General features: G+C 37.5%; 1 protein-coding gene across 1 annotated transcript in view; it reads left to right on the top strand.

The window, feature by feature from the left end:
- The window catches only part of LOC306884335 (attractin-like protein 1), a 270,253-nt gene that overhangs the window by 217,677 nt on the left and 33,950 nt on the right, over nucleotides 1–18,626 (top strand). Inside the window, exon 28 of the mRNA XM_079440107.1 lies at nucleotides 8,515–8,622. Coding sequence (XP_079296233.1) covers nucleotides 8,515–8,622 — 108 coding nt within the window. The remainder of the gene's footprint in view (nucleotides 1–8,514; nucleotides 8,623–18,626) is intronic.

The raw sequence follows: 18,626 nt of genomic DNA on the forward strand, positions 1-18,626 counted from the left end.
TCTTGTGTCTACACTTTGCTTGGCACCCCGTCCATCCTTTTCACACACTATCTAGGGGAGTAAGTGAAGTGAAAAAAGAGAGAATGCCATTGCTCTTAGCTCCTTCGTTACTTCTTCTCGTCTGTCACTCCCCATCCCCCCCTTCCCAATCGGTTTTCCTTTTTTCCTTGCCTCGTTTTCTGTCAACTGTATACTTGGTCACGATCCTGGACTGAGAGGATTTGGCCCATTTATAAAGCGGTTGTATGAGTGCAGAGATGGATCATACAGTCACTTAAATTCTGCTCTGCTCAGCAGAGTTACATAACGTCCCAACTGGACCTGTTAAAATGGAAGAAGACTCCTCGTCTGTGACTATTGATCTACTGTATTTACAATGTACTGTGCACATAAAGTGAGTTTTTATGAGCTTTAATGTAACTCGGAGAATGCTTTACACTCATAGTACTTTGCTAGACCTTCATCTCTTCCACCCATCCCAACTGAGTGTCTAGAGAGTCTTGGTTTTTGCTTATGTTCCACTTTGATTGACTAAGATCATGATCTTACTGATCTATCAAAGTGAGTTTATCATAGATCTTCACACTGATGTTGGTCTCTCCTTCACTTTTGATGACAATGTCACACGGTGATAATTAGCACTCGGCTGCTCAGTCTGAGATGACATGCCTATATTACAAACAGTCTTTTGTCTGGTCCTAATGTTTTCGCTGCTCCTGAGATGTGACTTCGTAACAACAAATTGATGCTCTGCAATGTTATTTGTGTGCCACAAAATTGTTGCTTTGGGTTTCTTTTGGTTGATTCCCTAAAGCCCATCCTTGACCTTGTTTTGTTTTTGATGGCTGTGGCTTTTCACTGGATTTGTATGCAACATTTTAAGTATTAAATTATAGTGACCAGACATTTTTTTGCCATCCAGTCACCCTTTATATTTTTTAATTAAAAAATACTCTGTATATAAAATTAATAACATATTAAAAATTTTCTTAAAGTTAATGCACAGTATGTTATGAATTATGCTAGTGCTATCACACAGACGTGGGTAATTACACAGTACAGTCAATTTGGTAACACATTAAACAACTTATACAGACTTTATGCATTTAAAAAATATATATTAGTATACACTACCATTCAAAAGTTTGGGGTCAGTACTTTCTGTTTATTTTTTTATTTTTTTAAGAAATTTAAACTTTTCTCAGCACGGATGCATGTAATTGATCAAAAGTAACAAGAAATATAATTTCTATTTCAAATAAATGCTGTTATTCTGAACTTTCTATTCAGCAAAAAAAAACAACAACAAAAAGTTAAAACGTATCTCCGTTTCAGCAGCACAACTTAAAAAAAATAAAAATAAATAACAAAGGTTCTTGAGCACCAAATCAGCACCTTTTTCTGAAGGATCATGTGACACTAAATAATGGTTCAAGATTCAAGATTCAAGAGTTTTATTTGTCACATACACAATTATACAGAGTATAACCAGCAGTGAAATGTAGGTCAGGTCCGCTCCAAGGACAGTGCAATTATAAAGTATACAAATATTAAGAGAAGAAAAGAAAGTAGAAAAAAATAAAAAAATAAAATAAAATAAAAAGAATAAAATAAAAAGATAGATAAAAAATATAAATATAAATGTGCAGGTCAGTATGTTGTTGACTTAAATAGTACTAAGAGGAATGTGCAAAATAATGTGCAAAAAAGTTGTACAGGGTATATAATAGCAGCAATATGAGGTAGAGAAAAATTATGAATAGCTTATTGATATGGTGATATTTACATGGAGTCAAGTGATGTTATGACACAGAGTTAGAGTTTAGGAGCCTGATGGCCTGGGGGAAGAAGCTCCTCCTAAGTCTCTCAGTTTTTGCCATCAGGCTACGGAAGCGCTTACCAGATGGAAGCAAAGTGAATAGCTGGTTACCAGGGTGATTTGAGTCCTTGATTATTTTGACAGCTCTATTTTTGCAGCGTTTGAGGTAGATGTCCTGCAGAGAGGGGAGAGCAGACCCTGAGATGCGATCAGCTAAGCGCACAACTCTCTGTAGTGCTTTGCAGTCCTGATTGGAGCTGTTTCCATACCACACTGAGATGCACTGAGTCAATACACTTTCTATGGTCCCTGAATAGAAAGTTTTCAGGATTGCTGGTGAGACCCTGAATTTCCTCAGCTGTCGCAGATGGTAAAGTCTTTGCCTGGCTTTCTTTACCTGTGTTTGGATGTGTGTAGTCCAAGTCAGGTTCTCGGAGATGTTTACACCGAGGTACTTGAAGCTGCTCACCCTCTCCACAGGGGTCCCACTGATCATAAGAGGAGTGTAGGGCTGCTGCTGTCTCTTCCTGAAGTCCATGATCAGCTCTTTAGTTTTGCTCACATTCAGAGAGAGACAGTTGTTCTGGCACCATGATGTGAGTCTCTCTACCTCGTCCAAGTATGCGGTCTCATCGTTGTTGGAGATGAGGCCCAGAACCACAGTATCATCAGCGAATTTGACAATAGATGTGGAGCTGTGAGAGGACACGCAGTCATGCATGTAGAGAGAGTAGAGCAGGGGACTCAGGACACAGCCCTGTGGGGCTCCTATGTTCAGAGTGATAGAGTTTGAGGTGAACTGGCCAACTTTCACCACTTGAGGTCTGCCGGTGAGGAAGTCTTGAATCCAGTCACAGAGTGAGGGGTTTAGGCCGAGGTCTGTGAGTTTAGATGCCAGCTTGATGGGGACTATAGTGTTGAAAGCTGAGCTATAGTCAATGAATAGCAGCCTTACATAATTTCCATTGTTGCTGTCCAAGTGTGTGAGGGAAGAGTGGAGGACGTGAGAGATGGCATCGTCCGTGGATCTGTTTGGGCGATAGGCAAACTGAAGAGGGTCCAGAGTATCAGGGCTGGAGGAGCAAATGTGGCTCTTTACAAGTCTCTCAAAAACCTTCATGACTATAGATGTGAGGGCAACTGGGCGATAGTCATTCAGGCAAGAGGGTTTATTGTTCTTTGGCACAGGGATAATGATGGATTTTTTGAATGAGGTGGGAACCACGGCGGTAGCAAGGGACTCATTAAAGATAGAAGTGAACAAACCAGCGAGCTGATCGGCGCAGGACCTCAGAACACGGCCGGTTATCCCATCAGGTCCGGCTGCTTTCCTGACGTTCACTTTCTTTAGCGCCCTCCGAACCTCATCCTCCGACACGGTGATTACAGGATCATCGCTGCTCTGCCTGTTGCTTCCAGACGCGCTGGTCGGCAGAAACGCGCCGCCGCCGTTGCCATCGAAGCGGCCGTAGAAGATGTTTAACTCGTCGGCCAGCAACGGATCTGCTCTCACCTCCGCGGAGGATTTGTTTCCGAAGTCACAGATGGTCCTCAGTCCCTGCCACATCCGTCGAGAGTCGTTGAGCTGGAAATGAGACTCAATTCTCTCTCTGTATCTGTGTTTGGCGGCTCTTACTGCGCGTCGGAGAGCATAGCACGATGCTTTGTACTCGCTCGTATTCCCAGACAGAAGAGCCTCATTGTAAGCGGCGGTGCGTGTGTTAACCGCGGCACGGATTGTTCTGTCCACCCACGGTTTCTGATTGGAGAATGTCCTTATCGTTATTGTTTCTGTAGCTTGCTCGGTTAGCGTGTTTACGAAGCTTAATGCTACTTCCGTGAACTCGCTGACGTCAGAAGAACTCGCCCGGAACATGTCCCAGTCGACGTCATCAAGCGCCGCCTGCAGCATAGTCTCTGAGTGGGAGGACCAGCGCGTCACTACTCTCTGCACCGGAGGTTCCTGAACGAGCCTTTGTTTGTATCTCGGTGTTAGAAAGATGGCGGCATGGTCCGATTTGCCAAAAGCCGGTAGTGAGCGGGCTTTGTAGGCATCCTTGAACTGAGTGTAGCAATGATCCAGTGTGTTTGGTCCTCTAGTTGGACAGGATACATGTTGATAAAAGTTCGGCATGACCTGCTTGAGGTTGGCTTTGTTAAAGTCCCCCGCGATGATAAAGGCAGCGTCAGGATGTTTGTTAATGTAGCCGCTGAGCACATCGTGAAGCTTAGACAAAGCCAAGCCAGTGTCCGCCTGTGGTGGAATGTACACAGCAGTAACAATGATCGATGAAAACTCCCGGGGCAGATAAAATGGGCGGCAGATAATGGAAAGATGTTCCAGATGAGGCGAGCAGGAACGCGACAGAATGGAGATATTCCTGGGGTCACACCATTTCTTGTTGATCATGAAACATACTCCTCCACCCCTGGATTTACCGGCCTCTGCTGTTCTGTCCGTCCGAAAGACAGAGAAGTTATCACTCGGCATTACAGCAGTGTCCGGGACCGAGGACGAAAGCCACGTTTCTGACAAACAAAGGATGTTACAGTCCCTAATGTCCCGTTGGAAACTAATCCTGGCTCTAAGATCGTCCATCTTATTCTCCAAGGATTGGACATTAGCGAGGAGAATGCTTGGGAGAGGAGGACTGTGAGCCCTTTTCCTGAGTCTGACTCGAATTCCAGCGCGCTTCCCGCGGTGTTTCTTGATCCGTCGCCTCGGGGGGGTGTTGTTTATCTCCGCGTTCCGAAGAATCTCCAGAGGCCACGCAGGATTCGTGGATAAAGTGTCCTGAAACAGGTTGGTGTAGCGGTTTCCAATGTCCAAAAGTGTTTCTATGTTGTAGGTGATCATTGCCGACGTGAGATGTGTAAAAAGAGAAAGTAAAACTAAGTAAAAAGGAAGGTAGAAGCAAATTCTCAGTGGAGCGAACCTAACGGCGTCCGAACACAGCGGCGCCATCTTGTTACCAATGGAACAATGGAACTCTGGTGTAATGGTTTCTAAAAATTCAGCTTTACTATCACAGCAATAAATGTAATTTTTAATTATATTAAATTTGAGAAATGTATTTTAAATTATAATAATATTTTACAATATTATGCTTTTTTCCTCTTATAAATAGACTTTTAAAAACATTTAAAAAAAATTACGACCTTAAACTTTTGAACTTTGGTAAGTTTGCTGAAGTGCAAGGCTGTGTAATCCAGCATAGTCATTTAGCAGTTGGCAATAGGATAGAAATGATATATTGTGAAGCTATTATGCAATTAGTCCGTCATATGGAGTAAATGTTCTGTATGAGCTTTTAGTCTGTGTTCTGCCAGTTTACAGATTGGCTTGAGGAAACAGACCACAATTATGCTGCTTTAGGAGCAAAGCAACTTGGTCCTTCAGATGTTATTGAATAAAAACAGAGTGTGTCCTGTTTTTGTGAGACACCTTGTTTTTATGGTGACAAAAGAGATTCATTTTCTGTCTGTGCTTGGAAAGTAAACAGGGTTTTCTGTTAAAACCATGCTGGAATGAGACGGAAATTACACTCTCTTATCGGCCAGAGTTATTGTGTACCATTCTGAAGAAAGGCATCGTGGATGTTTACAACGACCCACTATAGACCTATGCCTGTGTGCTATTGTCACCTAAGCTAGAAGGGGCACTGTGGTACCCATTCTATCAATTTGTGTTCAGAAAGGGCCTGTTCAAAGGCGTATGCTTCTGTTCTGTCTTGTATGCTTACAGGCAATGGATAACGGATGCCTTTGCTATGCACATAATCAATTATTATGAAGTAATTATATTGCAGTCTACAAAGAGATGTTACAGTGCCAAGCATTTTTCTTCCCAGAATCGGGAAATGAACTTAAGTTAAAATCCCATTGTTGAAATAAAGATTAACTTACTGAATTAATAAGCAAATCATAAAAGCATTCAAATCAAATTTCATGACTTTGGCTTTTATGCACTTTTGTGTTCTTGAAATGAACATATTAGAGCGCAAAGAGGAAAGGTTCATTTTATTGAAAATAAAAAACCAAAGCAAAATAAAGATTCTGTTAATGGCAACATTTGTATTTTATTGCTGAATCAATCAGGGTATTTGAAAGAATCAGTTGAATGAAAGATTGAATGAGTCATAAAAACATATAAAAATTTATAAATGATTGTGTTGTAGTTATTACATGATTTTTATTATTTTTTTATCTAGCTGCTTTGAATGCAGTGAGACTGCATGTGTGTATTATTGGGTAATTGGTTGATTAAGGTTTGAGTTATTACATCATCCTCAGAAAACATTAATCAGGATGAACCCAGGGGAGATAAACCAGCCTGGAGGCTGTGAAGTTCAACCATTACCAAACATCCTTGTGTCATATTCATTTGAAAGTATGATAAAAGTCAGCTATTATTAATTACTCCTAAAAGTGGTTTTATTAAATCATCAGATAAATATATCTCGGCATATTTGTATTTTCTTCAGAAAGATAAATCAGCTGATATGCAGGCATTTTTACTGTCAGTTGCTAAAAAGGTGCAATGTTTTGTTTAAGTATAATGAGTTTTTGAGGAATGGGAAACACATTTGTGTGCCCACTCAGTTGTGGTTGAACAATAGCATAATGTATTACCCAGCTCCCTAATAATTGATTTTGATTGATCAGTTTTGGCATTCTGCATATTTTTACTTATTTATATCTTTCATATTATTCCACAGTCTCTTTCATCTGGCATAATGAAATCATTTCAAACCAAATCAATATTTCATGTCCATTTATTTATTTGCTAAGTAGCTGTGTAATTAGCTGGATAATATACAGTGAGCCAGTTATTATCGCAGAAGAATCATCTTAAGGATGATAAAGACCCTTTTATCAGGGGGTTTATTCTGTGACAATGACCAAACTGACTGCACATTAAGTCTTAGTATCTATCAAACAATTTTGTAGATGAAAATTTAGTTCCTTGCATCTATTGTTACAATTAAACATCTCTTATTTATTTTACATTGTTGTCCGGAAGGAATCAATGCACAGCCAGCAATAATTATTCCATAAAATTACTTTGATGTTATGATGGTGGTACTACAGTAATCATTATATTCCTCTTTGTGTGTGTGTGTGTGTGTGTGTGTGTGTGTGATTTAAGTACTGTATATGAGGAGATATAACTGACTTTAGTGTGTCTCTCACTTACACACAGAATCGGTTGAATATCTGTGTTTGCATGTACGTTCATATTGTTTTTTTATTGGTGTTTTGCCTCACATAATGTGAATCATTCCCATTTAGAGACTCACGTCTCCCATAAGAACTGCTGTTTACCTTTTGTGGATATGGATCGTGTGTGATACACATTCTGTGTACACAGCGTGAGTTCATGTGATGAAAAAAGCAATTGTTAGTGTATTCTCTCTGAAATACCAGTTTTCATTTGCTCTGTTCTGTGACATAAACGCTACAGCTGATATTCCCTATAGTTTCCAGACTTGTGATTTCTGATGTGATCTTTATTGTTGACTGTTGTCTTTCAATTCATAGCATTCATATGCAAGTATATTCTCACCACAGGAACCCACCAAAATAATAGTCTCGTACACACAAAGAGACAATCATATAATATCATGTGTCCCAGATGAGCATTGTTTACAGCATGTGGAGGTTAATTATGCATTTTATGGGCCGTTTATAAGCTCAGGCGAGAAGTACCACAATGTCCTTCTCGCCTCCTGAAGGACTTGTCATGGAACATAAACCATTCATGCTCTACTAGTGAGTTTCTTTGTCTCTTGACCATGACACACACAGCCATAGCCAGCGTTAACAGTCATCACCGTGACTGTCCTATGAATCAACTCACAGCGTCCTGCCACCCTTCACCTTGACTTTCTCTCATACTCTCATGTCTGTCCTCCTGAGAAGTGATAATGCATACCACTGTTTGGAACAAGAACATCCAGACCTTCACTGATGTGAGTGATGCAGATGCGAGTGACTCAAAATCAAAAAGACAGATAAAACATCTGTTGTGACATTTCTCCTCTAACTTTTACCTCAGTAAATAATTCATCATCAAAAGTTTATCTAAGGCAGTGTTTACACCTGGTATTAAGATGCGGTTTTGTCAGTCCACTCACAAGTGGATAGCGCTAAATACATGTTCGTAGTGTAAGCGCTCATTTGGTCAAATGCATTCAAACAGCCACAATAGACAGCCTACTTCTTGAAGCATGCAAGCCAGATGGGATTTAAACTTTGCTGGATGAAATCGTAAGTTTAAAAATAGGAAAGTTTGCAGAGTTCTCTTACCAGTCCTGATTCTAACACAAACCAATTTGTCGTAGTTTTGAGGCTATCATAGCAGAAACAAAAGCTGCTGCTCTCCACATTTTCCATTGTCTCCTTCCGTGTTCATAAGTAAATTTCGCAATATTAGATCAAAAGATCAGAAAAGCCCATACATACTGTACACCCGCCCATTGACTCTCCTCTCAAAGACACCAGGAAAGTGATTGAAAATAAACAAAAGAGATGGACTAAAGCATAAAAAAAATCTACTCCCTCTTCTATCAGAACATGTGGCAAAACATATTTCAAATATTCCTTCCATTAATCCAGCACAAGGAATATACTCTTTATATTATGTTTATTAAACAAATTTATGTAACTTTATGATGATATTTGTCTTTCTACAGCAACTAATGCGAGAGCGCCAGCAGATGGCCAGTCGTCCGTTTGCGTCTGTTACAGTGGCACTTGAGGCTCCAGAGGAAGAGGAGGAGCTTCTGCAGGGCCAGGTGGAGGTGGGTACCTTCAATCATAGGTTTGCAGATATTCAATAGTTATTTACCTACTATATTTATATTGAAGCAATTCAAATAAGCATAAATGAGAACACCCCTTCTGAAGCTCACATTCAGCAATGTGAACATGTAGCAAAAGTAACACAGAAAAAAAAAAAAACGTTGTAACAAAATGCCGGCAAAAGTTATGAAAAGAGTAACTGTTTGCAACATGTAGAAGTTAAATGTATGATTGTTGTCCAAAACTGGAACTACCTACAGTAGCTAAACAGTGTTGGATAAGTTACTTTCAAAAAGTAATTAATTACTATTACTAATTACATCATCAATATTGTATTTAAATTACTAATTACTGAAAGATAAGTAAAGTAATTTACAAATTTAATTTTAAATACGTTTACTGCCTGAAAAGTAACTTATTTACTCAATAAGTAACTTAATTATTCAAATTGCTAATTAGGATACATCTTAAAATCCCTGTAAACCTTAATAGAAATTAAACTCTTTATTCTTTCAGTTTGAGAACAAACATAATAGCTTTAAAACAACTGTAATACTTAAACATTTTTATAAAAAATGTAACCTTCTTTGGTTAACAAATAGAAATACTCTTCAAAATATCTGAATAACAAAAATAAGAAAAGTTAAACAATACATTTCAGTTTGGCAAGATGTTCAGGAAAAGCCCAACTAGTAAAATCCATACAGGTTTATGTAAAAATAATACGTTAACTAATGTAAGTAAGAATAAATTACAGAAATGATCTTCTCTGCTGAATAAAGCCGTGTCAGATCACACTGTTCTTCTGAGGTAAATTCCTCATAGCAGGTCTTCTTTCAAAAACGATGAAAATTAGATGAATCTTGATTTTTATTTTTTTTTATCTATTTTTAGTATCTAGGTGAGGGAGTTTGTGCACAGGTGACTTCATATAAAGTTTTCGATTTGAATTTGTTCATTTAAAAGTAGACACTTCAAGCTTTCAGATACAGAAAAATATTTCTCATGTCTCTGTGTCAAATATTCACTGAGTTTGTGATGCTTGGAAAACTACTCACGGAGACATAGACGGCAGAAAGCGCACCCTGTTTGTTTTGTTTATTTTACAAAAGCACAGTGTTTTGTTGTTATTGTCAGTGTACACAAAAGTAGGCCCATTTTAGATTCGAATTATTTTAGTCTTATCTGTATCTGAGTATTTAAGGTTTCTCTGTGAAATAGGAAAAACTGAAAGAGAATGTGCCGGCATACAAAGGGTTGTAGACGCTGCATTCAATTTTATCTTCAGACAGTACATTTAGATTTCAAATTCAATATTGATTTTAGAATTGTTTAAATTATTTACTGCATGTAATGCAAGTACTTTATAAGTAACTGTAATTAAATTACCTAAAAATGAACAGTAATCCCTTACTTTACTTTTTCAGTGGATAAGTAATTTAATAAAAGTAAAATGTCACACCCAACACTGTAGCTAAAGCACAATAAACTCATTTAGCCTTTTCCAATGCCCATATTTACATAATACTGACTTCTGGGAATCCATACGCTGATCTAATAAGACCAAGTCAGCCATTTTGGATCTAAAAGCATCCAAAATGGTGTGGCATGGCTGTGGGGGGAGTACAGTGAGAAGTGCCTGGCTCCCACAGTGAAGTTCTGTGCTTGTAAAGTTCTTGTATAGGGATATTTGACTATAAGGTGTGAGGGAGTTGTGCTTTATCAATACATTCCTCCAAGGTGAAAACCTCGCCATCTCTAGTAATTAAATAGGATAGATGGGGTGATTTGTCACAAATTTGTACACTTAATGCCAAGAAGGGTCGGTAGTATACTTAGAAGATATATTAAGTATTTAATCAAGGGTGTATTCATTTATGCAACCCTTCATTTAAACAAAATTGGCTAATTAGCTTATTTTACAAATTTTATTGACATATATATTCCTGTCACTGCGTTACTGCATTGTTTCCCCCTCAGTACTTGCAGACTGTGATGTCTCATCACTTAAGTTTATTCCTCAATACCTTTTTTCAGCCTTTTGCATTTTTTTATAATAGAAAACAGTGGAAACCATGAATTTAAAGCCATTTCCTCATTCAGAGGTTGATTAAACAACATCTGGTGTAACAGTGTAGACTGCATTTAGCATAATTGCATAATATACGGTGAATATTGGCTCGTTAAGCAGCAAGGCCAAAGAGCAGGGCCATCATCACATTTCATGCCTAAGTTGATTGGTAAGCACAGGCTGCGGATGGATGCCTTCACTGGCCCTTAGCAGTTCTCTCACATTGACCATTGCAGTTAGAGTGAAAATGTTTGTAGTCCAAGTATCTTCCACAGGGATAAAGACAGCATTTGACTATTTTACACTACTTCAGAAAAGATCACACACATTCAAATGGGTATTACTTGGCATCAGCTTTTCTCTATAATTGTCCATAATTTAACCAGACTGTGATTGAAGCTGAATTGATTTGATATATTTTGATGATATAGTGAGATTTCTTCTTCAAATTGGCCCTGTTAGAGCGTCTTTCACTTGTTTTCAAAGATGCAGACTTTTTCAAGAATCTTTTAAATGCCATCTGCAATCATTGACCTCTTATAAAAGTCGAGCAAATGTTTGGCGGTCTGTTATTTATTGGACGGCTCTTTTATCTTGCGCCGCATACATCTGCATAGTGCGGCTGTGTAGGAAGAGTGTGTTGGAAAAGAACTCTGGGAACATATGCATGGAAATCTGGATGTGCTTTCAAAATACGCCCAGGTCTGTTAGACTTTTTTAAATAGCTGCAATATAATTTGAATCATACAAGATAACTGCTAATTGCTGGAATAACATACTGAGTGCTAAGAGTGTGCTAGACCTGCTGTGCTCAATATCTAGACTGAAGTGTGTGAGAAACTTTCATTGACTGAGCTGTCCTTACTGTTACCTCTGGAACACTTCAGATGCAAACAACATCTGCTTCACCAGAGCAACTGTTCTCTGATGATTTTTTTTTATTAAATTAAATAGGAAAAAATATATAAAACTATTATTGATATAATTTTATATATTTATTTAAGAGGGAAAGGGAAGTGGTGTACGGCCAAGTATGGTGACCCATACTCGGAATTTGTGCTCTGCATTTAACCCATAAGACCCTGATTATTCTAAATAGGAACATTGTATTCACAAATAAGCCCCGTGGCACTCAGTTGTTGAAAACTGTTTCATTGAGTTTTAAATGAAGAGTGTTAAATTATTTATGGATTTTATGAAAGTGTTCCACAATAGGATCTAACTACAAGCGTGAAATAACAAGCAAGTAAATCACTGGCTGCCATTTGCTAGATATGCTATTGTGTCACATCTGATTGCAGCTGCCTCTATGACCTTGTTGCATTATAAAACAAGAGGTGAGACATTAGCATAAATCTTCACATCAGCGTCCATATAACGTCCATACAATGTAATAAAACTAATGAAGCTACAGCCCAGAGCACCTGCATTACGCCAAAAGCATATCAGTGTTTTTGTATTGCTGGGAGAAATAAATCAATTTCAGATGTAATGTTTTAATGTGCCATATTTACCTCCAGTGGGTGTGTGGAGATAAAGACTATTTATGACACTTATTAGCTGTCTGTCTGGGGAACGCCAACTATTATTCACACAAATGCAGAAACGCACGTACACATTCACAGGCTTTAAAACATTACAGGTGCAGGCAGGAACTTAAACTCACAGTACCATTTAGCATTTAGTATGATTTGTTTATGTTTTGAAAGAAGTTTTTTATGCTCACAAAGACATTTATTCATTCATATTATTAATTTCAGAATGAAAAGTTTAAAATAAAATAAAAAATTGAAATATAAATATTTTGTAATAATATAAATATATTTGCTCTAGGGCTGTCGCGATTCGTCGCGACTAGTCGATTTTTAAAAATCGTCGACTTCATTTTGCTTGCGTCGACTAACCGGCAAAATACCGGAAGTGGTGCATTTCACGGACCAAGAATCCATAAAACACATTTGTAGACTATTTTCCAAGGCTGCATGATGTATTAAACCCATTTAAAAATCATAATTAAGCATAATTGTGAATTCACAAACACTATGATTTAATTAAATAATTATATGCGATGCCGTTCACACAGTATATGCTCTTTAATTATTTCCATGCGTGTAGTTAAGCACGTGCGTCTCACAGCGGCTGCGTTCACAGTAGCTCCACAGAACCTGTTATCATTTATATGTGGAGCGTCTCAAACTAATCTCTGCATGTTGTTGTGAGTTTGTGTTTATTATAACGTTCATCTGGGAACGCAACGCACGCCATTTCATCAGATTTGTAAGGTAAATCATTTATAAATCTACACAAACACAGGAGAATACATCGCGATTTCAAAATAAAAGCTCAACCCCTCACTCTGATTTTACACGGATAGATGTCCACATATTCATGTAATCACAGTGGCTGTAGCATTTCTGTCCTAAAGAAATGGACAAATTAAGTGACAAATTAAAGATTAAGTGTACGTTTGAATTAAATGGTGCTTGGTCAATATTAAACAGTAATGTGTAAAAATAATCATCAGGCCGGTTAAATGCAGAGCACGAATTCCGAGTATGGGTCACCATACTTGGCTGAATGTCACTTCACTTCACTACTTCACTTCATAAATAGCACTGCAAACACTGAAAATAAAATAATGCAAGATGGCAGGTAAAGCGAAATAACTTTATGAGGTTGCATCTCTGTTAGGATGCAGCCATAGAAGACAGTTAATGTGGGCATGCCAATAGGTGTCAGTATACAGACCATGAGCACTGGGACAAAAAAGAGCCAGCCAGAACTGAAGTGCACCTGCAATTTCCTTCAAACCATCTAAAGCAAGGAAACATACGGTGCTGCAGGCCATGTATCAGTTTGTGCAAAAACTGTCTTCTTTTCTGCACATGAGCATTCTGTATATCCACTCTGTGATTGTAAAATGATGCTCTATTAAAGGGGCTATGTGTAGGTTTTTACTTAAAAAAATCTTTAAGATAGAGTTTTCATTTGTCCATTTATGAGCCAACCATAATGTAATAGGAAGAATGACACCTTGACTGTCCACCACGGTTGCCTCTATCAGCCTGTAGGCTCAGTTGTGTCTGGAGGAGTCGGGTCCGAATTGGCGCGAAAATTCACAAAATGTGACGTCATGCGCGTTCTAGTTCTAGCGCGTGCTAGTTTTACTGTTTTATGCCTATATACAGAAAAAAAAAAATCTTATTTCTGACGCTGCTTTAATATTAGTCCGTTCCTTGAGATAACCTCTCTCTCTCTCTCTCTCTCTCAGCTAGGCATCAGTTACTCGCTGTACTCTGGCCAAATGTGCTGTTGATATTAGGAAGCTGAGAGTGGTGGGAGCGATCAGGGAGATGACAACAGTAGTCCACAGAGCAGGGACCCAAACATCTGTTCTGTGAGCTGTCTGTCTCTGGACTGCTCTTATCAAAACAATCTCAGCTGTTCAAATACACTGCGGCATCAGTGCCAACTCTCATGAGCCAAAAAAGAAAAAAAGACCCACTTGTCCCCGTTCTCCTCTCTATTTCTGTCTGTCATGTCTTGCTCATCAGCAGACCGCGGTGGATAACATTAAAGGGCACTGACGTTCTCTACACACTTTCTCTCTTCCTCCCTGTAGGCAGATTTTCAGTCTTTAATTAATACAGAATACTGAGAAATCTTAGGCCACGTAAAATTTCAGAAATGACAACAGCATTTAAATATATGAGTGAATCCCCTATTTTATCGCTTTATCGTGTATATGGAACAGAGCACACTCTGAATTTTTGGGGTGTTAATTCGGTTACAGAATGCAGTTGTCACTCTCATAAATTAATGAACAAATAAATTACTTTTTCTTGTGTGTGTGTGGGAGGGCTGGGGGGGGGCTGATGGGGCTTATTTTCTTTTAAATTGGTTTGTTGTTGTTTTTTTCAGTTTGGTGTTGTTGTTTTCCTTGTGTTTTCTTTTTTGTTTTGTTTGATTGTTTGATTTTTCCTCTGTTGGTTTGATTTGTTTTTGGTTTGGTTTGGTTTGTTGATTTAGTTGTTTTGATAAGGTTTGTGATTTTCTTTATCTTTTTGTTTAGTTTATTTTTTTTGCTATTTTTACATCTGCCAGGAACAGGGCCATTAAAGGGATAGTTCACCCAAAAATTAAAATTTTGGGTGAACTAAAAAGGTGACTTTGTTTCTTCAGTAGAACACAAACAAAGATGTTTAACTCAAACCGTTGCAGTCTGTCAGTCATATAATGGCAGTCAATGGGACCCATGACTTTGAGAGTAAAAAAAAACATACACAGACAAAACCAAATTAAATTCTGTGGCTCGTGACGATACATTGAGGTCTTAAGACATGAAACAATCGGGTCTACTATGCCAGAGCACATTGACGCGTCACGCACCGGCTGTTGTGAACGCGCTCAGGACAGTTTAACATTGCGGTGGATCAGAGGTAAAAAATTATATAAATACTCTTTAGTTTCTTGCACAGAATGATTGTTTCATGTCTTAAGACCTTAATGTATTGTCACGAGCCACAGGGTTTAATTTGGGACTCTCAAAGCCTTGGGTCCCATTGATGGCCATTATATGACTGACAGACTGCAACGGTTTGAGTTAAAAATCTTCATTTGTGTTCTACTGAATAAGCAAAGTCACCTACATCTTGGATGCCCTGGGGGTAAGCAGATAAACATCAAATTAAATTTTTTGGGTGAACTATACCTTTAACACTTTGACTATGTTGCATTTTCAAAACATTGTTTTTCTGACCGGTTTGACAATAGGCGGTTAGTCAATAGGCACACAGAAGTGGCACATTTCACCTTGAAACAGCCATGTAGTAAAATCTATGATATCAGCATACAAGGGGAGGTTCATCTGTTTGGTCTTTTCATTTCATATTTCACAGTTTTTGGACACTTTAATCAAAGCTAGTCCTATGCAGTGCTTCAAGCAAGCACTAATTTCTAATGTGCATCTTGCCTGGGTGCTGATTTCTGTCACCTCTCATCTCTGTCCAAAACACCTTCTAGACCGATGATCCGTGAATGGTTTTTATGAGCCATCCATAAATCCTACAGCTGCCCCAGAGCGCAACCACACTCAGAGCAACACTGAGTGCAAGTAGCAATTTCACTGTTCTGGAATCAGTGGGAATTGGGCATTGTCATATTTAATAGTGCACTTGTATTTTCCTTGGAATGACCCACAGTGAAACACACACATTTGATTTACTTGATCAAATCTGGCATCAGTCTTCTAAACTAAATTAAAAGCTGAGCAACTCAGTGTGCCATTTGACCTATAGTTAATCCTTGACTACATCACTTAACCCTTATTTCTAGGTTTGCAAATGTCAATTTCTTAATAGACTTTACCAAAACTCAAACCCCTATTTAACTGATCCTTAATCTGAACCCTGACCCTAGTCGTTCGTGGTGCCTTGAGGTCAAAGTGGCCTTGGAGAACATTTCACCTCCATCTGGATTCTTCTCAATCAAGCCCAATATTGGTGTCAAAAGGCAAGGCTCAGAAAAGTGCAGACTCAGATCACAGTCTATTATCCATATTAGCAATTTTTTTTCGTCTACATTCTCTTCCCTGTTTCCACTCAGCAGTTTTGCTGCGCTGAGAGATATTTGACTTTGCCTGTCTCATGTTCAGCTGATCCTGCATGTTACTGTAAAACAGGCATTGCTCTGCTGCACAAGCCAGATAGATCCAAACCAGATGTTCTCTTGGGCTACAAAAGACTGACAGGTGAAACTAAATAGCCTCTCAGTCTGTTGTCCCTCTAGCACAGCAGGTTAACAAGTCAACATATGCTTGTACAAAGTGACAGAAGATTGTATTTCACATAAATGACAAGGAAAATAGGATGTTGATAGAAAGTTTGCGAACATAATCAAATATATACAGATATTCTCTACCTGATTTTTATGAAAGGGAAGTTGGGAAAACTGTTTTTGTTGTTCATATACGGTCCATATATATTTGGACTTTGACACAATTTTCATATTTTTGGAACACAATTTTCATTCTGTATGCCAACAGAATCAGAATCAGAAATGGGTTCAGAAGTTTAATAGGATTTAACATCAAGATGAAATTGAAACAATCAAGATGAAATAGTTTTGCAAAGCTAGGATGTCAGTGATATTTTACCCTTATTTAAAAATTAAAAATATATTTAATAAAATACAACGTTATCTGAATTAATTATCCCATGTAATTAGTCATATATATCAATATTTGTAAGTAATTTGTAAGCAATATTAATAACGTATTTATATAATGAATTATATAATACATTTTGTAGCTATGTATGAATATAATTATCAAACTATTTTTTTATAATAATTAACATATTTTATTAAATTATTATTAAAATGTTATGATTTATTCAGTGACACTAAATTAACTTTAAATGTTATGGCCAAATATGAATTGAATTGGAATTAAATTATATTTTTCCTCCAGCCAAGAATTCCAATCAGTGTTTGATCTTACTGACAACTGACAAGCTTTCTCCATCAGTACTGTACATTGCAGTCAAAGTTTCATTGGCTGTTCAGACAATATTAGTTAAAGAGAGTCTGGGAAAGAGCCATTAGCCGATGGGGCTGGTTCAATAGTGTTGTAGTCCAAGGGTCATAAACCTTTCATCAATCAATCCATTAGCAGTCTAATATCACTCTGTGTTTTGACTCTACCTGAGCTCTCTCAGCCCAGAAAAGATAAGAGTGAATTTAATAGTCCTCTCATGAAGGCCTGATTGGTCAGTGTGTGTAATTACTATGTGTACACACACTGTTGATGGATGTGATATTCAGTACAGTATGTTTATTTAGCACAGATAAGGGAAAAAAGTAAATGATATTCAGGTGAAACTGTACTTGTTTTTGTGAAAAATGTTTTTGGGTCACTAAATTTTGTGATTTCCATGATTTATGACTGATAAGTAATGTCTATTTTTAAATAAAACAACTGGAACATTGTGTTTGACATATTTAGTTAGTGTATTCAAACAGCTTTAGTTGACAGACACATGCTGCACTCACTTTATTTTCCCTGTCTGACTGAAATAAATTGATTTTATTCACAAATGTATACATTTTATTAATTGTTAAATTGATAGCTATGCAATCAGTTTATTAATTAATTGTTTTTTTGTAGATTTTTATATAGAATTAAATGCCAGTTTGTTTCTGATTTATGGAGCTAAAACAATATTTATTTATTTGTGTGTTTATTGATTGATTGATTGTCATAACTGTTCACTTGGCTTCCGATGAAGAACAGTACCTGGGTAGTAGGTGTAGATTAATACATTTAATTTATATTAATGTCATTATAAGATACTTTATCTCCAAGTAAATGTACTATTAATGCATTTCACATGCGTTTTCATCTCACTGAACTGAATTGACACCTTCATCATTTTTCAGTGACATCCTGTTGTTGGAAAAAAGGCTGTGATTCCTGTCTGCCCTAGAGATTAGTAATGCTTAAGAGTTAAACCCTCGTTTGTCAAGGAGATTCCGAGTCTTAGGTCAAAACCCCTGAAGGAGCCTGTCAGGAAAAATGCTTTCATCCAAAATGCTACTGCTCATCAAGAACGTCTTTGCAAATCCTGATTGCTTCTTTCTTAGCTTCTAAAGATCAAAAGGTCTCCAAAAAAGAACGAAAAATCTTTGATTCTTAAGAATATTCTAAAATATTGTAAAGGTGTTAAAGTTCTCCAGGAATGCTTTTACAATGCATTTACTTCTATGAATTTGACAGATGCTTTCATTCAAAGTGACTTACTTTACATTCATAATATTTTTTTATAAAAAATGATGCATATATTATAAATGTTTTGATATGGTATACAAATTAAAAAATAATTCTTCCTTGCATCTATGCATGCCAAATATTTATTCATTTGTATATTGTTTATG

The sequence above is a fragment of the Barbus barbus genome (genome assembly GCF_936440315.1).
Source record: "Barbus barbus genome assembly, chromosome: 18".
Lineage (NCBI taxonomy): Eukaryota > Metazoa > Chordata > Actinopteri > Cypriniformes > Cyprinidae > Barbus > Barbus barbus.